The 23,222-nt window shown below is 36.7% G+C and overlaps 4 protein-coding genes across 12 annotated transcripts in view; 1 reads left to right on the top strand and 3 right to left on the bottom strand.

The window, feature by feature from the left end:
• Window positions 1-220: 220 nt before the first annotated feature.
• plk2b (polo-like kinase 2b (Drosophila)) lies at window positions 221-6,181 on the bottom strand. The gene is made up of 14 exons (XM_056259551.1): window positions 5,726-6,181; window positions 5,293-5,400; window positions 5,090-5,206; window positions 4,854-4,983; window positions 4,581-4,764; window positions 3,708-3,906; window positions 3,471-3,618; window positions 3,298-3,395; window positions 3,048-3,177; window positions 2,775-2,855; window positions 2,495-2,654; window positions 1,407-1,536; window positions 1,141-1,251; window positions 221-839 (listed from the first exon to the last, which is right to left on the bottom strand). Exons 1-14 carry the CDS (start codon window positions 5,984-5,986, stop codon window positions 648-650), a joined length of 2,049 nt encoding a protein of 682 aa, XP_056115526.1. The 5' UTR covers window positions 5,987-6,181; the 3' UTR covers window positions 221-647.
• Window positions 6,182-7,033: 852 nt separating this feature from the next.
• Window positions 7,034-9,800, bottom strand: si:dkey-190g11.3 (uncharacterized protein LOC567059 homolog). Its single transcript, XM_056259567.1, is given in 6 exon segments — window positions 7,034-7,528; window positions 7,856-7,906; window positions 8,415-8,555; window positions 9,290-9,394; window positions 9,626-9,705; window positions 9,708-9,800. Coding segments are annotated over 6 exon segments (645 nt in total). The 5' UTR covers window positions 9,796-9,800; the 3' UTR covers window positions 7,034-7,348.
• A 2,901-nt stretch (window positions 9,801-12,701) lies between these two features.
• rab3c (RAB3C, member RAS oncogene family) lies at window positions 12,702-18,148 on the top strand. The gene is made up of 5 exons (XM_056259566.1): window positions 12,702-12,883; window positions 14,341-14,562; window positions 15,221-15,339; window positions 16,359-16,483; window positions 17,436-18,148. The coding sequence occupies exons 1-5, from the start codon at window positions 12,866-12,868 to the stop codon at window positions 17,624-17,626; spliced, it is 675 nt and encodes a 224-aa protein (XP_056115541.1). The 5' UTR covers window positions 12,702-12,865; the 3' UTR covers window positions 17,627-18,148.
• A 2,747-nt stretch (window positions 18,149-20,895) lies between these two features.
• Window positions 20,896-23,222, bottom strand: part of LOC130091590 (cAMP-specific 3',5'-cyclic phosphodiesterase 4D-like) — a 168,939-nt gene continuing 166,612 nt past the window's right edge. For all 9 annotated transcript variants that reach the window (XM_056259537.1, XM_056259546.1, XM_056259538.1 and 6 more), the window contains 2 exons: window positions 22,350-22,532; window positions 20,896-21,605 (listed from right to left, as the gene is read on the bottom strand). In XM_056259537.1, the coding sequence (XP_056115512.1) occupies window positions 21,108-21,605; window positions 22,350-22,532 (681 nt within the window). In that variant the 3' untranslated portion in view covers window positions 20,896-21,107. The remainder of the gene's footprint in view (window positions 21,606-22,349; window positions 22,533-23,222) is intronic.

A 23,222-nucleotide genomic window follows, 5' to 3' on the forward strand; every position in this document is an offset into this window, starting at 1 on the left:
CACACTCCAAGCTGTCTTAGTTACTTATTAAAAACTTACATTTTCAAAAATGAACAAAATGCTTCAAAATGTTTGAAGTTCTAACGTCACACCTGCTCCACTCTATTTATGCACATATGTGAACATATCTTATCTTATCTCATATATATATATATATATATATATATATATATATATATATATATAGCAAAATATACAGTCTAAAGAAAAAATCATAATGTTAGAATTTTGGGGTTTTATTAATTAAATAAATAAATAAGGAAATATGTACACAATAAATATTCTGTAATGACAGAGGGGAAAATACAATCATTTTTGCAGATTATTACATGCATGTGTGTTCCATAAACATTTTACCACACATACACACAAGAAGTCAGTTTCTTGTCAAGGGATCCCTGGTCCCGGCCCAGATTTTCTTTCCTCTTTATAATCTTTTCATCACATCATTCCTCTTCACTACAGTCTCTGAACTTCAGCATTTGTAAATCTACAGAGTCTGAGTTATTGAAGACCTTTCCATAGCTCCATCCAGTTCACATCCAGTGGACTTTCCGTTCAACAACTCCTCCTCTGCGCCCTTGCATTGAAAGAAATCATCATTTCTTGCTGAGTCAGTGGCCAACTGTTCTCCTCATCTGTCAATCTCAGTTGCTTCGCTGCAACAGCATGTTCAAGGCATACTCCAGGCGACTGCGCAGGTCCGCGGTGCAGCCCGTGCCTAGCAACGTGCTCAGTTGGAAGGTGGTGGAGGTTCGCTCCTCGTTGATGTACGTCAGCAAGTATTCGTCCTGCTGTGTGCACAGGATGAGCTTGGTGTGGTCATGATAGAAGTTCACCTGTTCGGAGATGAAGAAAAAGCTTTTGTTATTCTTGAACTGACGTGAAACACTCTTACAGGATGCAGGACGTTATTACAGCAGCAGGTTTGTGACCTTCTTCTTCCCACAGTGCTATAGTGTACACAGCTTTTTATCTGAACAGACAGACCTGACTGATAACTACCCAGGGGTTTTGATGGGCGTAGAGAGCACTAGACAGTAGCTTTTTGCTTTTTGCTAATCGTCAGAATTGTAATTTTTGGGTGAACTATCCATTTAAAATCTGCTTTGTAGTAAATAAAGATGACCATAATATTACCTGGAATGTGCCATCATTGAAAAGCATCAATAAAGCTCTGTCTGATTTCAACCACTGCAGAAGATATATTCTGGTCTTCTGGGTATCTGGTTCACTTATCACATCCCCTCCCTGAATGAAAAATAAGGATAAACAATACATATTAACACAGCAGCTTCTTGTACAGCCTGAAATCTAGACCAGAATGTCAAGTCTATGACTTTTAGACCTGTAACAAATTCAAAGCTGAATACAAACAAAAGGGGTTCAACTAAGAGCGCACTCACATCCATCAAATTCTCCTCCATGTAGTGGGCAAAGTACTTGAGGATGGTGACCTGGGCCACAGCACACTCTGGAGCCTCAATAACAGAGAAAACAGACTTCTGGCCAAGCGCAGCATACTGATGAACAGTCCTAAAAATGAAGATAACATATTTATCAAAAACTACACAATCAATGCAACGCAACATGTATATATATATATATATGAGGTCTATGACTAATGCTTGCTGTTGATGTGTAATGCAATTTGTCATTCCACTGACATTTCCAGGATATTGGTGCAATTTTTCTTCCCTTCCGAAGATCATCTAGAAACTATGCTGAAGACTATGGATGGAAATCATAAGGAATACTATTGGGTATATTAAATATGCACTAGCGTTCAAAAGTCAGGTCAGAGGTCAGTAAGATTTTTTAATGTTTTTTAAAAGAGGTTTCTTATGCTCACCAAGGGTGCATTTATTTGATTTAAAAAAAAAACCAGTAAAACAATAATATTGTGAAATATCACTACAATTTAAAATGATTGTTTTACATTTAAAAATATTTTTTTTTAATAATTTATTTATGTGATTTATGGGCAAAGCTACATTTTCAGCATCATTACTCCAATCTTCAGAGAATTTATTCTAATATGCTGATTTGGTGCTCAAGAAAATCTATTATTATTATCAATGTTAAAAAACGTGATTTTGTTTCCACAGTATTCTTTGTTGAATAGAAGAAATTATTATTTTTTTTAAACAGCAGTTTACTGTCTTTCTTTAGTCATTTTTTATCAATTTAATCCATCACTGCTGAATAAAATGTTCAATTTCTTTAAAAAAAAAAAATTCCAAAACGAATATTCATTTTATACTGAACATTATAGTTTTATTTTTTTTCCAAATAAAAAAATAATTATAGAATATTGGTGCATCCCTAGTTTATGCATATTGGTAAGCACCTGTTTCATGAATATGTATTGCATAACGTTTGCCTACTTCAGAAATGAATCAAATTGGCATTACACATGAACACTTGTTTAGGGTTGCATTTTTGTTTATTTGAGCGGAAGTGAGTTAGCAAACAGTCAACTTGAAGCACCTACTTCTTGTCAGAGAGGAGACTCATGTGCATTCCGTTGTTGAAAAGGACGCCCACTGTGTTGTCAGACAACTGATAGCCAAAGCCATATTTGTTGGAGTAGTCCACCCACTTAGTCACCCACTTCAAACTATTACAACCATTTCCTCTGGGAAGGCTATCCGCTGTGGGGGGAAAAAAAGTACTTTTAGATGCAAAGATCACACATTTTCTTTACTCTACAGAATGGATTTGGTATAGAAAACCCTGAGTGTTAAGTGTGAAGTGTAATATGTCTTATTCACCTTTAGGCATGTGTTCAAGACAGCCTCTCAGAACACTAATAACAGCCTCTGCCACAGTGCCGGTGGTGGTGTCTTCAAGACCTACAGAGAGACAGCGGGATACATTGCATCAGCTTGCGATACTAATGAGCTGAAATCAGACCAAACAGGTGAAACACACACACAGACAGACACACACAGACAGACACACATAGACAGACACACATAGACAGACACACATAGACAGACACACACACACACACAGACACACACATGCGTATAACACATGCTTACATTCACTGCTGCTGCTGCAGCTGCCCAAGCTGCCTCTAACAATCAAGTGAATGGTATCTCTTGTCTGCAGCCTTCCGGCAGTTGCCTGGGTAACAAGCTTTCTTGTAGGTGCTGACGGATTTCCTCCTTCCTAAACAGGAGAAATCGCAGCATATGTTTGTCATGAATGACTGAACACTTAACCTCCATTAATATCTCTATCTAGTGATGAATTCCTTATTATAGTCTGCTATAAAGGGAACAAGCTCACCTCGGATAAGACGTGTGTAGTAATCTGATGACTGATGGCAGTCTTTCTGAAGTCTTGACGGAGCTTGAATATGTCTTCCTCTTCTTTGGCCAAGCGATCTGTCAGAAGATAAACCGTTACTACCGTTACATCTGAAATGAAGGATGCTATAGTTACATAAAGCGAGCACTTACTTATATTTTCATAGTACTTGGCTTTGTCCTTCTTGCCGCCGAAAAGAGCCGCCGCTGCCTTTTTGAAGAAGCTCTTGGCAGGACTGGAAATGTGGAAGTCTGGGGCAGAATGGCAGCAGCTGACAGGTAGAGTTTCTGGCATGAAGCCCTACGGCGAAATCACGACAAAAACATTGACCAAAAATCCAACCACTTGGCCGGATATACTGAAACTTGCGCTGTGACAAATAAACTTACCTGGGTGAAAAATTCATTCTGAATGATGCCGTCCAGGTGCGGGCGGTCCACAGGGTTCTGTGCGAGCATGCCGGAAATGAGCTGTTTGGCAGGGAGAGAGAGGGAGGCCGGGAGGGTGTACCGGGCCTCTCGGATACAGCGGTACGTCTCCTTCAGGTTCGTGGTCTCGAATGGAGGTTTTCCCAGGAGCATGGTGTACCTGAAAAGGAAAATGAACGTAAGATTAATAAGGGTTTGGCTCTTAAGATAATAGTTCAGTCAATATTTACTCAACGCCATGTCATTTTTCATGTCAATAGGTTTTGAACTATTTTTTGATAATATTAGGGCTGTTCTTTTTAATATAATTAACTGAATAAGGACTGGGGCTATCAAGCTTCAAAAATAATGAAAAAGCACCATAAAAGTATCATAAAGGAAGTCCTCTTTAGTCATATGATAGCTAGTCTGACAGACAGAAGTTGTTATTCACTTATTTAACAGTAAATAACAATATAAAACACAACTTAAATCTTCAAAAGACTTTAAATATTGCGCAAGACCCCTTTTATGGTGCTATTTTAGAGCTTGACAGCCTCAGTTTTCATCTTTTGTGTTCACCGGATGACAGAAAGTACTTCAGGTTTGGAACGACACGAGGTTGAGTAAATTATGCTAGAACAGCTCGACACTGGAGACAAACTGTGCTACATGTGCTGCTATTATGATATTCAATCACTAAGCTAAAGCATGATCACCAAATACGATCCTGAACAAAAGTAGACATTCATTCATAGAGTGACTCTGAATCGGCAATCAATGCCTATTAGTACTGAGCAGTTTCTAAATATATTGCATAGAGGAAACCCTCGGATCTGATGGTGACAAACTCACATGACGCAGCCCAGAGCCCACACGTCAGACTCCCAGCCGTGTCCCTGTTTGTTCAGCACTTCCGGGGACAGGTAATTGGGTGTACCGCAGATCGTTTTGCGTCTGTTGCTGACTGGCTCTAGTTTGGCAGCCAGCCCAAAATCTCCCACTTTCAGATCCATTGAGTCACTCACAAACAGGTTGCCTAGAAGGATAAAACATAAAAAAATGTAACTACTTATGAACTGATGGAATGTTAATATACATCATGCGAGTGCGTGAATGCATGCATACCTAGTTTCAGGTCACGATGCAGGATCTCTAAATCGTGAAGGTATTTTAAAGCAGACACTGTCTGTTTCAGGTAATACCTTACTTCAGGTTCTGTTAGGACTTTTCGTGCCTTCATTATATGGGCTAATGACTAAAAAAAAGAATACCAAGAGTCAGTTAGGGATGACAGTCATTTGCATTATATATTATGATAGAATTCCTCACTTTAAAACACATTTAAAAAAAAAGATACTTACTCTTCTACTGCAGTACTCCAATAGAATATATATGTTGTCTTTGTCTTCAAAGTGGTGGTAGAAGTGCACTATGTGTTTGTGGCTGAGAGATCTGTGCAGGTCAATCTCTCGGTTTATCTGGATTAACAGAATATAAAACATCAGTAAGAGGTCTCGATCAATCACTCATGCAATCGTACATGTGCCATGTGTCTGTCCTATACCTTCTCTCTCTGGTGCGGTTTTGACACACGCGTATGCGGGATGATTTTGGCTGCATAGACTTTACTTGAAGACAGGTCGGTCATTTCATAGCACTTTGCAAAGCCTCCCTATGGCATATAGAAAGTATAAGATAAGTATAAAGTTATCAACTACAAGAAAAAGAGATTTTCAAGAAGAAGCAATCCAATCATAAGCAGTGCACAGATAGATAGATAGATAGATAGATAGATAGATAGATAGATAGATAGATAGATAGATAGATAGATAGATAGATAGATAGATAGATAGATAGATAGATAATTATACAAAACCAATGCAAACATGCACAAATACAATGAATGATGTTTTTCACATAAAATAATACAATACTTTTATATAAATAATAAATATCATATTTTTAAATAATATCAGGATTATTATTGCGGCCATTACCTTTCCCAGAACTTTTCCCCGGCAGTAACATTTCCCAGTATTGGGGTCTGTAATGATTCTGGTATACTCTGTGCCCGTCCGACTGTTGTCCTCTGGCTTTTTCCTTCCTTGCTCACTTATATTATTGAGCTCACACATATTTTCGTTGTGTGCCGTTATAGTTGGGTAAGAGGTATTCCTTAGTGTCTCCATAACTCTGTAACTGTGTGTACTGTCTGTCACAGTGCTGCTATACCGGCGTGTCTCCTCGCTTTTATACATCAGCACCCGGCGCGCGCCTCTCCTCTAGACGAACTACGTCACTAGAGGGGAAGACCCTATATGGCGCGTGAGGTCTGGTGTACAGTCATCTGTGAACTACCTCACTCTATCCATTATTAAACATCCTAGACACTTCAGAGACACCTACTACACAAAGATTATAGGAGAGAAGCAGGTATATCTGTGCAATGGTTCATATAGTCACGCTGCAATCTCTCACAGGCACTAAAAAATTGTCCTACAGATCTTGTTTTTCGGTAAAATGTATGCTATTTATAGCCTACATAATACAAATTAGCATCGGCGAGATATTGGCAAAATATTGATATTCAATAAATTAACCATCGTAAATTCATTTGTACGTTTGAAAGAACTGAGTGTGTCATAGAGTGTCAGAGCATCACCATGTGGTCAAAGTGACATACAACATCTGGCATGTTCCATTAAAATTAAAAAGCATTATACGTACAAATTCCATGTTGTGAGAAATATTTATGTTAGATACACTATTACCTAACATAAAATTAACAGTATTAAACATATCAAATATTAGTATGTCCTCTTTAAATTGGGATTTTGACCTGTCCAACATCAGAGGTCTTGACCTTCTTGACTGTATTTAGTCATTAAAATCATGCACAAATGTTTTCATTTTAACATACCTTTTTTATTTACATTAAGATCAAAGTAGTTTTAAGCACTTTTAGCTTTTCATTTTAATTCTCAAAACGTAATATTTAGCTGGGTCCCACATTTTGAGTGCAACCTGTTACTGCATTATTTTTATTCATTAAAAAAAAAAGTCAAAAGTGACACCCAAAAATTAACATTATTTGCACCCTTTCTACAGCATGATAGGAATACAAGAAAAAAACATCATTGCATTTCCCTAATTTGTATAAAAAAACTGAGTGTCGACTGCATTCATTAGGCTCAATTATAAAATATATATATATTTTTTTTTTAAATGAATGAAACAAGTATTTTTCTTAATTTGTGGGAACTATAATGTAAGACTGAACTACATTTGATAGAGAAACAAAAACCTCAAACCTTTTTTAGATTTGCTGTTCTAGGAGATATTAAAAGACCAAGATTATAGGAGCAGTCTGTTGGCATTAAGGCAATGTTGGCTCTTTATTTCACAGTTTAGTTTAAAATTTTACAACACACACAAACCATTGGACATCAAACCCACCTGTGGGAACAGAACAGGAGGAAAAAAATGTTGTGTTCAATATAAAAACAAGTAATTATTATATGCTTTATACTTTGCATGTCTTCTAAAGTGACAGGTAACTTTCAGATGGCGCTCAAACACAAAACAAATATTTTTGACACAAGGAAAGGTGCTTTTTCTCCTCATCTCATGATAGTGTGTGTTGAAAGCTTCCGTATGGCATTCATATCATATGCCCAGGCCTGGTCTAGTCCGTCACCCTCAGTGGCTGTAGGAGTCCAGTCGGGAAATGGGAAGCGACAGGCAATCACACGTGCCTCATCTGGTAACTCCTTCTCCAGTTTCCTACCCAACACCTCCATCTGTAGACAACAAAGCACATTGTATTGACCGAGGCTATTATTGGCAAGTCAAACAGTTGATTTTGTTGCATTAGTGTATTCCATTGAGAAGTGGGACTGTTCATCCCCATCTGTCTCACACATCATGCTTTTAAAAAATGACTCAAAAAAGCTCCATGGTAACCTAAGCTTAAATTCTTCTCCAACAAAGATGTGTAGAATATGTATGTCTCTTTGTACTAATTTTTAAAAAGATACTGTACCATCTTTTCTATTTTTAAAACAGTCCTCAAATTGTCTTTTTATCAGCTCAGTACAAATGGAGCAAGGACATCTGCGCATACATACCACTCCGGGTGCCAAGAAAACAGTCATATTGTTATATTTGGACAAATTGGTCTGTGAAAGGAAATGGTAAAATTGAATCATCAACACTTGGACAAGCGAAATCAAATCTGAAATAAAATATGCACACGATATGTGTAATTTTTCAAGCAGTTCAACCAGCAGTTAGACAAGAAGTAATTCATCTCACTTTTCTGCTTCAAATTAGACCAATCTACCTTTCTATGTAACTGACTTGAAATAGCTAGGCTCAGTCCTGAAAAAAAAAGATGACTAACTTTTAAGACTAGTCTAAGCAGTTTATGCAATGTATCACTGCTCTGAAGTTCCTTGAGGAACTACGCTTTCCGATAAAATTCTGATCTTGTTTTCCCCCTTTAGGTTGATTTGTAAAAACTTTTTTTAACAATGTTGTCACTGTGTTTGCTTGAGCATCGCAAAACAGCCACACTTACTCAACCAATGGCATGAGTTAAGAGCAGGACTAATTCTTTGAATGGCCAATGGAAGACCAGTTGAAATAGCACAGGAATAATATACTTTACTTTTAACAACATCTTACCTCCCAAAAGTCCTGGTTTATGAAACTGGCAGTGCTGGATGGTATTCCCTTCCACTTTGCTTTGACTCTGGCATATCCAAATAGGATAGAATTGATTTCAAAGCCAGTGCACTGGAAACCCTCTACAGTGGCAGCAAATACCTACAAAACACACCCAGGCCAAACCTACACTTTGAGAACCAGGTTCAGGGATATTTATGTCAGTTACAGTCAGACATAAACCAGACTGCCAGTGGCTCATATTGTTTGCTCTCCGTGTATTTAAAAAAAAACACACAGGAATAGTCAAATGCAAGACCAATAATTCTTGAAAATATAAATATAATAGGAGAAAAATATTTTTGTGAGCCACATAGAGTGTTAATGGGATCTATTTTTGGAACACAAAAGAGGCAGCTCCAGGTAGGCTGCCCAGTGGCCATTATCATGGTGTTAAATCACCATAAAAATAGCCCATAGATTAGTCATTTCAGTTCAGAAAGCCAAGCCCCTTGAGCAACATCTAACAGAAAAGTTATAAATAGCCTGTTTTCAAATTTTTTTATATATATTTTGCTCCATTTTCCATATTTTCTCTCCCACCCAGTTGCTAAGCATCTCACCAGAAAGTAGTCATCTGCAGAAAGCCATCAGAAGCATCTGAAACAGAAAGTGCTTACAGTAGAAGCAAAAAAACTTCATCTGTAAGTCTCATATAGCACTTGGAGATTCACTTCATTTGCATTAGCATGTTAAATGCTTTATTCATTATTGGGATTTAAATGTCCAAGCTATGGAAGACGAATATTCATGCATTGTTATTATGCAAAGTGATTGGTGTTAAGCACAATATATAACATATATCATTCATTATCATGCCAGTGTTAAAGACTCACCAGTCGCCCATCACCTGATCCCAGATCTGCCAGACATCCTGCTCTCCCATGCAGGAGTTTCATTACATTTTGGGTCTGTGTTCTGCTGGAAGGCAAATAAGGCACCTGGACAATATTCATTTCACTTACATAAGTGTTTAATTGACTGATTTTCCCTCTCTTCTCTCCAATCTAAACAACAACTCTCAGGCTCATGGTAAAGAGCAGATTGTAGCCATCTAAAAAGATATCACCCAGGGTACTGAACGAATACAGTGCTATTGGCAGCTCTTTATTGTGTATAACAGAGCAGATGCTATATATAGCTGCCAATATATGGTATATTACTTGCAGTACCTTAAGACATGTGGGAACTTTCCGAAATCCAGGAAATGCAAATAATGTCCAGAGCCCATAAACCCCCATGAGCAAAGCTCAGATGCTGCTGTGAAAAGTGACTTTTCTTGAGTATGTTGGGAGAGCTTGCAACTTTTATGCAGAAGGATGACTTCTACTGAATCCTCCATGATGGGACACTAGTGGGAAAAGCAAACAAATATAATATGCACGACTCAATATAAAAATGAATGTGATCAATGCTGACATGCAAGTCGAAAGTCACATTTTTTATGACACTTTCTTCTCCACATTGTTCAGTAAATATAGTCAAAATGAAGTACTGGTGGAGTTCTTAGAAACCCATTGTTTTTAATAGAAACAACGCCTAAACACTTTATTTACCACAAGAATTTATTATATAGCAGACTATGTAACCTTAAGTAATATAAAGGCGTGTTACAACCTGACCGCGTATGTTTCTATTTACTTTAGCTGTTGACAAAAGCCCGAATGTGTTTTCTTCAAATTTCTTGGACAAACAACCAACCCCAACACAATCAGTTTACCAAAAACAAATTTAACGACAACATATTAGACAATTAAAAGTAAAGGTTTACCTCAACATGTCAATGTATATTGCGTGTTTTAGTACGAGGACTACGTGACATTGATTCATGTAAACAACACAGGCGCATGTGAGAGTGGGATGGGCACTAGTTCTACTATGGAGAAGGCCAAGCTCATTAATATTAATTATATCATGCTGCCGTCCAATGGCGAGGGCTTATCCTATGAATATTAGATACAAGCTTCAAAATTGAATTGAGTGCATTTTTAATATTAGTTAAATAAATCAACATTAAATTTAATCAGAAGTTACCTAGTGATTGTCTTTTGATTTTTTTTCTTTTTGAGTGTTTTGTTTATAATATTTATCAGATAATTTATTATATCGTCCTGGAATCCAGGATAAACTTTTGTCCTCTGTATGAGACATTTTATTTCAGTGAATTTTTCTGACACCATACATGTCAGTTATAAGTCCTGTAAAGAACACATTCGGGGCTTTTTAAAGATACCAAATGTTTGGAGGGTTCACCATGACTTTTCCTTGTTCTTTAAAAATGAATTTACCACTCTTATGGAAATATTATATTTTGTAATTATCATTTAAATCTTTTAAAATGGTTTATCATACATCAATATCTCAGGAAAATGTTATGGTGTTTCTAATAAAAATATGAATTTCTGTAACAAAACAGGACATTGATTTCATACATGTTCACTGTAGTGGACACCAGGACTTAAAGGGTTAGTTCACCCAAAAATGAAAATTATGTCATTAATGACTCACCCTCATGTCGTTCCAAGCCCGTAAGACCTCCGTTCATCTTCAGAACACAGTTTAAGATATTTTAGATTTAGTCCGAGAGTTTTCTGTCCCTCCGTTGAAAATATATACATGCCACGCACGGTATACTGTCCTTGTCCAGAAAGGTTAGAAAAACATCAAAGTAGTCCATGTGACATCAGTGGGTTAGTTAGAATGTTTTGAAGGATCGAAAATACATTTCAGTCCAAAATTAACAAAAACTACGACTTTATTCAGCATTGTATTCTCTTCCGGTTCTGTTGTCGAGCCGCGTTCAGTGATGCTGATGACGTAAGACGCTGCTGAAGAAATACATTTTATATCAATATTCCTAAGAAATATTAGATATTAAAATGTTGCCAATTATTACACCCAAGAAAAACATTAATATGCTAGCCTAATTAGATTAGATACATTGTATGGAATGGGACCACCAACATATCGCATAAAGTAAAATTGTATATCATATAATTATATATAACATAGTTGAGAATCATTTTTATACAAAGTTTGCTGGGCAAAAAAATCTGAAACCAAAAAAATTGATTAGTGAATGAAAGAAAAATCCCATTGTTTTTGCATACATGTCATTGGTACAGATCTATGAGGGAGGACTCAAGCGCAGAATGAGTGTTGACAAGACGAGAAATGGTGGGTGAGGAGGTGATGACAGTCCTAACAGAAGGCAGAGAACAAAGCACAATGACAGGCAAGCTGAGAGGGTGGCAGTTGAGACCAGCCCAAGGTGAACACACTGGTGTTCTGAGGTAGACGAGCAGCACAAGGCCAATGGATGCAGCAAGAGCCAGACAAGATAGTACAGCACACGTAGATGGACTCACAGCACAATCAGTCACTGCACAGGTCTCGCTGCTTGGTAGAGAGGAAGCAGCCAGCTTGCAGGGCTGGAACAAACAGGGAACACAACAGACACAAGACAAGGTATCCAGTCACTATTCACAACTGACACCATGAGCAATAAGTAACAGGTAGCACAACACACTAAATGACAATGAACTGGGAAAACATGAGGGCAAGAGAACACAAATAAAGGGAGCTAAGAAAAGAGGAACAGGTGAGCACATTCAGACAAGGAACAGGTGAACACACTCAGGAAAAAGAAGACTCAACAAGTGAGTAGAGAACATGAGGAACAGGTGACAACACTCAGACAAACGGGGACTCACCTAGACAAGAGGGTGTGGTACTGGGAAACAAGGAGGCAGGAACAGAGAAGCACATGCCCAACACAAACCAAGACAGAGCCATATGTTCAAGCACAACACAAACATAGAGACATGAAACAAAGACAACACAGACAAAGCTGCCAGGGCAGAATCCTGACAGTCATTTCATGTCTGTAGTCTTGTGTCCACTACATATGACATAGCATAACATTAATGAAATATTTTCAATTAGTTTCTTATGCTCTAAATAATGTAATGAAATGGAAAAAAAAAACTAAATTCCCCAAAAGCTTTTTTTTTTCTGAGTCTCGGAAGGATATAATGTAGGCTACTAATCTGTTGTGATCTGTGTGTGTGTGTGTTTGAGAGAGAGAGAGAGAGAGAGAGAGAGAGAGAGAGAGAGAGAGAGAGAGAGAGAGAGAGAGAGAGAGAGAGAGAGAGAGAGAGAGAGAGAGAGAGAGAGAGAGAGAGAGAGAGAGAGAGAGCAACACCGCCCCCTGCTGTCAGCAGCCCGCACTCACACTTCAATTGGATGAATGGGTGGAGAGTGTCTGCTGACGTCCATTGCGAGCATCACTGCATCCAACATTTATCCCAACATCCGACTCCACCTCTCCAAAACGGGGAAAAAACTATTATTTATTAGGACTAAATCAGAATCAAGCTCCGTTTATTGTATTGGTTTTATTGTCTTTAACAATGGAGTTGTACGGGAAGGTAAGTGTGCACGGTGTTATATAAATACAATGTTTGGTGACCACTTTGGTCGTAATGGAGAGCTACGCAAAAAGAGAAATAAATGGCTAATTTAGTCATACTGAAAATAAATAAATAAAAAAGATGTAGTTTAAAGAGATTTGCCCTTTGACAGCGAGCATAATAATGACCGGTCATGAAATGTTTAGGCTATTACATTTATGAAACGCAACATCAGTGAAGAGAAAAGCAATCAGCCGTAAAAGCTCATTTATTCCCAGGAGCTGCTAATTCAAACATTCTTGGTTGTTTATATGAAAGCATATTGACAATATGAGTCTCTCATTTACAGCTCAACATTCTCTTTGTCTATGGTCCACAACAAGTATAGTCATTATGAGCATTATGGTGTTTGAAGACTATTAGCCTTTAATATCCAGGGCTTGAAAAGAGACGGAGCCCTTTAAAAACACTAGAATGAGACATACTGTAGGCTGCGTCTCAAAACATAGTGCGCTGCCTACTTCGACAACATTGTGGGGTAGCCTATCATCGGCGCCTTCAGAGTTTGCACGCGCATATATTACACCATTTAATCACATTTGTTTACCAGCTAAGTGAACACATAACGTTTCTAATAACGTAAAGTTATGTTTTATTCCTGGTCACAATTTGAACTGGAGTGTCAAAAGTTGTTTATTTGCTCAATAAGTTGACTCAATAGAAAGGTGTAAACAATAAAGTAACACAATGTAATTATTTTCTTTAATATTACAGTACTTCAAAATCACTTTTATTTTGTGAATCTATCAGTTTTTAATTAAAAACAGACATCGTCTTTGATCATCACATCTGGTCATGTCTCTGTTTCCACCAGCCATGCAAACATGTAAAAAGCAAATCAAGACAGGATGCACATTTATTATAGTTGACAACTCTTGTGCGAAATATATTAACATTTAAACAAAAATACATTTAGGTTAGGTTGAGATTAAATGGGTTAAATGCAAAAATGCTGTAGGACATTCACTAGGTTTAAGACGCAGCCGTGGACAGCTCCTGGTGCTGAAGTTCACAGAACCACTCTTAAAACAAATATATGGAGAGGACTGAGTCTTTAATGAAATAATCATTTATAATTTGTTAACACTTTATTTTACAGTGTCCTTGTTACACGTTGATGTTAGAGATGTTACATGTAGTTACTGCAGTAATAACTATAAATTATGCATAATTACATGCAACCAACCCCAAACCAACCTAACCCTAACCCTCATGTAGCTTATTAATATTACTCAGTACATAAATGTATAATTACACTGTAACACATTCACCTTAAAATAAAGTGTAACCTCTAATTTTTTTTATACTATCATACAACCACATACGACAAATTCTATTTTTAGACTTAACTATTTTAAGAGTTAGGCTGTAAATCTTTGATCTATGACTCACACTGTGGCTTTGTGTTCTCACAGATGGCTGCTACACAAGACAACAAACAAAAGGAGAGCTCTGATCAAAACTTTGATTACATGTTCAAGCTGTTGATCATCGGGAACAGCAGTGTTGGAAAAACATCTTTCCTCTTCCGCTACGCCGACGATACTTTCACATCCGCCTTTGTCAGTACAGTGGGCATCGACTTTAAGGTCAAAACCGTTTATAAGAGCGACAAAAGGATCAAGCTTCAGATCTGGGTAATTTCTGCCTCATTCACGTCATAATGGCCATGATTCAAAAATGACACAGACGTTAAGTCTTTTTTTAACTCGGCGTCAATGTTTCTTGGTTGGTAAAGCACTGAAGAGCTGGATAATCACACATGGAGCAATGTAAACACCACATGGGGTGATGATTAACACTGGCTTATGGAAAGAGAACATAAGCCATTGTCACCTTATCTAGGCCTTTAAGTCAGCATCAGCAAACTGTTCTGTTCATCAGATCGTGGCATGCTTTTCTATTTCAGTCTTAGAGAGAAAGTGCTGCCACTTTTAGAGGTGACAAAGCACCGTCTCAGACTCGAGCGCTCATTCATTCACACATTTGCTGTCTTTACTCCATTTGCCTGTTCCAGACTCAATTGAATTTAACGTGATTCTCGGTCAAAATATATGTAGATGCACCTCTTTTTAGACTAATTTACTACATTTTGGCCTGGTTCCACAGACAGGGCTTAAATTAAGCAATTAGGATTTAGTTAAATTCCGACATTTAAGTAGCTTTTTCAAACGTGCCTTAGAAAAAAAGCATTACTGTGTGCATCTTGAGACAAAACAATGGCACTGATATATTTTAGGCTTAAGCCTTGTCTGTGAAACCGACCTATTATAATGCTGCTCTTGTTATTTTTAGGACACAGCTGGGCAGGAAAGATACAGGACTATCACCACAGCCTACTATAGAGGCGCCATGGGCTTCATCCTAATGTATGACATTACCAACGAGGAGTCTTTTGCTGCTGTACAGGACTGGTAAGTGGATGTAGTAAGTTTTCTTTGTGCTTTATGACAGGCAGAGCTCTGCTTTCAACAGGAGTGTCGATGAGCTTTCAGCTTTGCAGTTTCATGTCTGTCGATCCTGGAGTCAAAATCTATAAATGAAAGTCATTAATCATGTGAGGGAAATTACTACCTCTTCTTATCTTCCCAATGCTGTATACACAGAACAAAAAGTACAGAGAAAGTACACAAATATTACTTGAGCATGGGCTTGTGTTAAAACGTTTAATTGATTTTTAATGTCTAGCACAAAAAGCGTGAGTTGTTACAAAGTAAAAAGCATTTTTTTTCCTCAGCTCAGCAGATACAGACTTAAGAAATCATTTTGACTGAATTAGCTTTATTGAGGACATTGTTGTTTCAGTGCTCAAAAATAATTTTATTTAAAATTAAATGCAAAATTTGTCATCATTTTCTCACCCTCATGTCATTTCAGTGACTTTCTTTCTTCTGTGAAACACAAAGTGTATTTGTAAATGTTGACTATTGGCATTAACTAATATTAATAAATGCAGTAAATTTTTCATTCTTAGTTCATGATAACTAATTTAGTTTCTAATTTAATTTTAGAAACCTTATTGTAATGTGTTACCTTCAAGACGTCTGAAGCCATACAATATTATTGTGAGACTATGGAGGCCCTAAAGGGACATGGCTTCTTTTTGTAAATTTAGGTCATGATGACCTGAGAAATACAATACTTTGAGTGATTTTGTAGTGTTAATGAAGTGTCATTACATCTCTGGATTAGAGAAAACAAAAAACATGCTGCTAAAGAGATGAGAAAAAGGAAGAGAGATGGACAGAATATAAACAAGTCTGTTTTACATGAAGTTCCCATTGATTTTCTGTGGCATGATGACATTCTCATACAATAAAACTGACAGAGTTTTGGTTTGACTGAGTCTGGCACATCTTGTCCTGGAGGATGTTCCAGGGCATTCGCACTGACGACGAGCATGTCTGCTCGCTTTTGTCTCATCTCGTGTCAGGGCGACCCAGATTAAAACGTACTCTTGGGACAATGCCCAGGTGATCCTCGCAGGAAACAAATGCGACATGGATGAGGAAAGGATCGTGTCTGTGGACAGTGGGAGACTGCTAGCCGAACAGCTGGGTGAGTATACAGTAAGTGATGTCTGGCCTTGGAAAAGTCACATTTTCACCTCGATCTTAAAGATTTTGTAAGCGTATTGCGTTGTCGTGCTTGGAGACAATTGTTTTATTTGTGATAATGCACTGAAACATGCCAAATTGCATGGACGTAAATTTTGGCCAGGCTGTCATATAGAGAAATTATGATCACTAGCAAAAATGAGAACCAACAAAATATTAATTACTGATTAAGTTGTAGTCAATGCATGTTTTTTTCTTTGCTCTTTTTTTACCCTCATATTTTAAATATTTAAAAAATATCAAATATTTTCCTCGTATTTTGATATTTTAATTGAACTTGTAGGGTCATTAAATAAATATATTAAATATAAATATTTTATATATATATATCACACTAGATTTTATTTTTTAAAAGAAGTTAATACTTTTATTCAGCAAGGTCACATTTAAGTGATCAAAAGAGTGACAGTAAAGACATTTATAATCTCACAAAAGATTTATATTCTAAATAAATGTTGTTCTTTTGAACTTTGTATTCATCAAAGAATCCTCAAAAAAACCATCACACTTTCCACAAAAATAGTAGAATAATCGTTTTTTTTAAACATTGATATTAATAATAAATGTTTCTTGAGCACCAAATCAGCATATTAGAATGATTTCTGAAGGATCATGTGACACTTATGATGCTGAAAACTCAGCTATGCATCACTGGAACAAATTACTTTTAAATAATTACTTTTTTTTTTTTTTTTATAAATTACTAATATTTTAAAATATATTCAAATAGAATACAGTAATTTAATTTGTAATAATAATGCATAATAATTTTTGATTAAATAAATGCAGCCAACTATTTATAATAAGCATTCTTATAATCTTCTAAAATCTTATCAACCCCAAAACATTTATACTTGTATATTTCATTTGCTTACCTCTCTCTTTCCCAAAAGGATTTGAGTTTTTTGAGACAAGCGCAAAGGACAACGTCAACATCACGCAGACATTTGAGCGTTTGGTGGACATCATTTGCGACAAGATGTCAGACACTCTTGAGGCCGACCCAGCCGTTTCCACGGGAACGCCCACAACCAGACTAACTGACGACACGACGCCACCGCAACAATCTGACTGTAGCTGCTAGTGTTCCCCGTCCAGGCCGTTCGCTTGTGGCTCGAGCGCTATTGCCAAGCTTCTGTATTCTGAGACAGAGAATAAGTTACTGAACCCCCAAATCTTTGACCTGGCTTCAACTCCTAGTTTTTTGGTGTTACTGACATAGCAAACTAGCAAGATTGTGCCAAACACAAGTGTCAAACCTTGTCCTTTCTTTATGCCATTATACCAGTATACAGGTCTTATTTCAGGGGTTGCTAGTGTACCTGTATCCTCGATACCGCAATATCTCTTGTATTAGTAATCCGCAGTTACATTGAGTCGAACTTTAGATTCTCCACATCATTCCCATGTCTCTCAGGGGAATTATAAACTTCTGCAAATTTATAAATTCTATATACTCGTCTAACTTGTGTGTAGCGTGAGAGGATGTTGTACTCGCATTCTGCTGATGAGTTGGTTGGATATGTTAGTGTGCAACTGTGTGTACGGATAATGATCGCGGAAGCTTAAAAGTATGAGAAAGTAAATAAATGTGGCCTTGAAATGATTCTGATGTCTAGATCCAGTCTTTCACATGGTTCTGTCCAGACAGCTGCAATTGAATTGGTATTTATAAAAAAAAAAAAAAAAAAAAATAATAAAAAGAAATACTTAAAATTAAACTATATTGACATTTAAAATAATAAAAATGACAAAACTCTAAATTACTAAAACTTTAACCAAAATTAAAACAAACAAAAATATATTTATATATATATATATATAAAAAATATATAAAAAACCATAATAGCATTTCAATGATACAAAAATAAAACTGGTCCAAAAAAAAAAAACACATCAGGAAACCAGTCCACCTAAAAAATAAAAAAAATTCAAGAAAAAAAATAAAGCTAGACACAGCAATAGATTCTGAACTCAGAGGAAACAAGAGACATCATCATAGAGTCAACCCATGCTTTTATTTTGGTGCATATAAAAACATTTTTATTGGATTTTACCAGTTTTCGTACGTAAATTTTATTTCTACAGTTCTATCCAATAGACTGCAATAAACAAGGAATCCAATAAACAACTACACAGTCTTGTGAAACCTCCAGACAATTTTCTCATTCAATTCACATAACAAAAAAAAAAAAAAAAAGTTATCCCTAAATATCATTTGTCAAATTCTGTTTGTGTATTTCTGTCATGATTTAAAAAGAGACGAGAAGGACACACTGATTCCCATCCATTCAGGGTCATTAAGAATCTACAGTATATGTGTCAAAATGAGTCCCAAATTGAGCGTTTGGGTTTTTTGTGAAGGATGCTTCAACCCCTCTCTGGATCTGGAAATCAAAATGCCCTGTTATCCCCCAACAGAAAGATGTTCTCTCTCATATTGCATGAAACGCAAATGGTTTTCAATGTTTCAGTCAGACGAGCACAGCATAGACTATAAATATGATGGACTTACAGTTGGTCGCAAATCCAAACCCACCACACTGGCCTGCTTTTACCCTGTCCAGTGAGGTCTGACAACTTGTCTATTTTTTTTTATTCTTTCTTTCTTTCCTTGGAGCATTTATGCCACATAAACAAGAGGAACACAACAAACACATCTAGGTCAGTTTCCAGCCAGTAGTTTCTTTAGTGCAGCAAGAGGATAAAAACTAAAGAGCTATCTGTAAGGCACAACCCTCAGGCCACAGAACCACTTTCTTTTAAAAAGAAAGAATGTAAAATAAACACAGTAAGACTATAATTTGGCTTTCCCCTTTCTCTACGCAATCTCTCTAGAGACACATATCAATGGGATCATTACATACTAAGAATAACAAACATTCTCTCAGTAAGAGTTCCATAATACAACACCATCACCAAAAGGGATGATATAATCATTTACAACATAATAAGAGCGACAATATGTACTGTACAGCACAATAAATACATGTATGTAAACAGATAGAAATGAGAAACAATGTAGTGAATGGAGACAATTAAAAAAATATGAACTACTCATTTAACTTGGCAACAGAATGAGTTTTAAATAAAGCAATGAAAAAGGGCTAGTTTCAAAAGGCTCCAATATCATACATAACATTTGATTAGATATATTTACTGCATATATGTATAATTAAAACAATTTATTTAGGAGAACTGACTGATAAGCCTGCCTTGCTGATGCTACAGTTTGATTAAAATGATTTAATATGCTAGAAGCACATCAAAGAGCATTAATAAATAATACTAGTATGACAATAACAAAAAGAAGAGGATACAGTAGGACACTTGACAGAGATGAGTAAAGCAGCAATTAAAACCATTACCACTGGAAATGTTTGGCGATGTCAAAAATGACCAAAATAAATACAATCAACAAAAAACAAAATGACATGAAAAGGTACAGTGCAACTAGATTCACACTCACAATGAGGCTTTGCACTAAAGCTGATTGTCCTGTGATCATGTGACAACAGAAACCAGAACATTGAGCTTCATCATTAACGTCAGTTGTTTTCTGTTTAACTGGCCAATACGGCACCAAACAGATATTTTTGAGCAGGCCAATAATAATAAGCATCATTATTAGTAATAGCATTATTATTTAATAATAATAATAATAATCGCTATTATCATTATTATTGAATTACAATACGAAATATTATTGTTAATGCATGAAGTGATACCCAGAATTCATTTTACTCCATTATTAGCATGTTTTTGTACATTTTTGGTTGCCACCAAAAATATTTAAGGCTTAATCAAGCTATTGTTTTATAACAAAATCATGAGATTTTGTTCTTGGGGGAATTTTGGAGTTGAAATATAACCATGTATTATCAAACTGAGGAAATATGTTTGAACTCATGTATTCATTTAAATCAATTATTTTCATATCTGGATTGGGAACAATAAATAAAGGTCAGAAAAAAGAAGAACATGTGCAACATTTTTACCACATTTGCATATTTACCCCAAATATGGTGATTTAAATTATGTAAAAATGGTGTTTTTACATGTTTTTCTTTCACTTTGGTACCATGTCCGTTCACTTCAAATAATGCTTGATACACAAAAACAACAGCCAACTGAATCCAGATTAATAACACATTCAAGGCATCAGGAAGACGTGAAGTTCGAAGCATTTGTCTGCTAAAATGCCTCGAATTGCAGGAAAAAATAGCATCTTGTTGGTGAAAAACAGCTGCTTTCTAAGTTCAATGTTTTCTAGAATACTGCTTCAGTTAAAAAAAAAAAAAAAGTACCTCGAAACCGTGAATAAAAGACAAGCTTTATAACCTTTCATTTGTTTGTATGAATGACAGGTGGGAGTGGAAAAGATATTCCTGAGTGTAAAATGGTGAAAAAAAGAGTGAGGAATGAAAAAGAAAAACATGTTAAAGGCGGACATTAAAAAGCACTTCTGATATGCAAAATAGACAATGAAAAAACTAATATCTTAACCATAAATAAGTGTTTCTCATCTCTAATATAAAAAAGTTCAGGTGCCGTTTCATACTGTGTTATGTGTTGGCAGTGTTCTCTTCTTCCTCCTCCTCCTCCTCCTCCTCCTCCTCCTCCTCTAAAACACAGGGTTCTGATAATTCCCGTTCCTCCTCATGTTCGTCCTCCTCGTCCTCCTGTCCGTCCCCCACCTGCTCGTCCAGAGGGATCTCTGTACATTCGGAGTCCTGTGTGCAAAGGGTTTTAGAGTCACTGCAGCTGTTTTCCTCCTCTTCCTCCTCCTCCTCCTCCTCTTCATCAGGAGGGCTGCCGCTGTCCTTCTCGGTGTCGGATTCTCCGTCCTCCTCCAGAGTCAGTTCAAACTGGAACTTCTCCTGTCCGGCGGCGCGCCTGCCCTCGCTGCAGGTGTCCAGTGCTGGAGAGGGGCTCTGGGGGATGGTGCTCTGGTACCATTCCCTGTTGTCCTCCAGCGTGTCCAGGATGTCCTGGGCGTCTGGATGCACGAGGTCGGCCCACGTCTCCCACAGTGGGTGCACGATGTAATCGATGAAGCCCACCTAGAAAAAAAGATTTTGAAAGTTTTTGACTGATTGCATATTTATCAGAACACGTATGTTTTTTTTTTTTTTTTTTTTTTTTTACATCTATTGTGCTATTTGAAAGGATTTATAAAATAGCTGGCATATACACTTTCAGTCAAAAGTTTGAAGTCAGATAGATAAAAAAAAAGAAAAGAAAAAGATAAATACTTTTATTCAGCAAGGGCATTAAATTGATCAAAGTGACAGTAAAGACATTTATAATGTTAAAAAAGATTTCTATTTCAAATAAATGCTGTTATCTCATACTGTTTATTAATCAAAGAGTCCTGTAAAAAATGATCAGTTTCCACAAAAATATTAAGCAAATATTTCAACATTGATAATAATGAGATATGATTCTCGAGCAGCAAATCAGTATATTATAATGATTTCTGAAGGATCATGTGACACTTAAGAATGGAGTAATGATGCTGAAAATAAAGCTTTGCATCACAAGAATAAACTACATTTTAAAGTATATTCAAATAGAAAAGAGTTATTTTATATTGTAATAATATTTCACAGTATTACGTTTACTGTATTATTGCTAAAAAATGCAGTCTTGGTGAACAGAAGGAACTTTAAAATTTGATTGCTAGTGTACATCATCAAACATGTTAACCATTTTATGCATGAATTATTAAATCACAATATATAGTATATATATAAAGCTTGATATATATTCAATGTTTCTTTATTTGATTCCTCCTTCATCCATACCTGTGACTTCTCGACTGAAGCGTTGTGCTTGTCACACATGGGGCTGATCTCCATGCCGCGCTCACGCTCTCTGTCCCCCTGGCTGAAGAACTCTTCCATGATGCGGTCCGTCCACTGCTTGTACAACTGCAGAGGCTTGGTGGGGTTACTGAGGTCTGCACAGTGCACCATGTTCTGCAAGACCTGAGATACAGACAAAATCACCCAGTTATGCATGCATATTAATATTTACATTCATTTGCACATTCATAAATGTATTATCATATTCAAATTCGGGTGTTGAATACTTTAGAGCAGAGGTTGTTAACCTTTATAGACCCAGACTCTCAACCAACCCATGGAGCCACATAAAAAAGTTGTAGAACTTAGCTGTAGCAATTATATATTCTTTATATAATTGTATTACCGTATTTTCTCTTACTATATATATATATACACACAGAGACACACTCACTCATAGGCCAATTTAATAGGTACACCTGTTCAACTGCTTGTTAACCCAAATGTCTAATCAGCCAATCACATGGCAGCAACTCAATGCATTTAGACATGTAGACGTGGTCAAGATGATCTGCTGAAGTTCAAACTGAGCATCAGAATGGGGAAGAAAGGTGATTTAAGTGACTTTGACCATGGCACGGTTGTTGGTGCCAGACGGGCTGATCTGAGTATTTCAAAAACTGCTGATCTACTGGGATTTTCACAAAAAACTCTCTTTAGGGTTTACAGAGAATGGTCCGAAAAAAGTGAAAATATCCAGTGAGCGGCAGTTCTGTGAGTGAAACAGCAGCAGAAGACAGACCAGGTGCCACTCCTTTCAACTAAGAACAGGAAACTAAGGCTACAATTTGCACAGGCTCACCAAAATTGGAC

Source organism: Rhinichthys klamathensis, unplaced genomic scaffold (assembly GCF_029890125.1).
Source record: "Rhinichthys klamathensis goyatoka isolate OS25496 unplaced genomic scaffold, OSU_Roscu_1.1 h1tg000169l_1, whole genome shotgun sequence".
Taxonomy (NCBI): domain Eukaryota; kingdom Metazoa; phylum Chordata; class Actinopteri; order Cypriniformes; family Leuciscidae; genus Rhinichthys; species Rhinichthys klamathensis.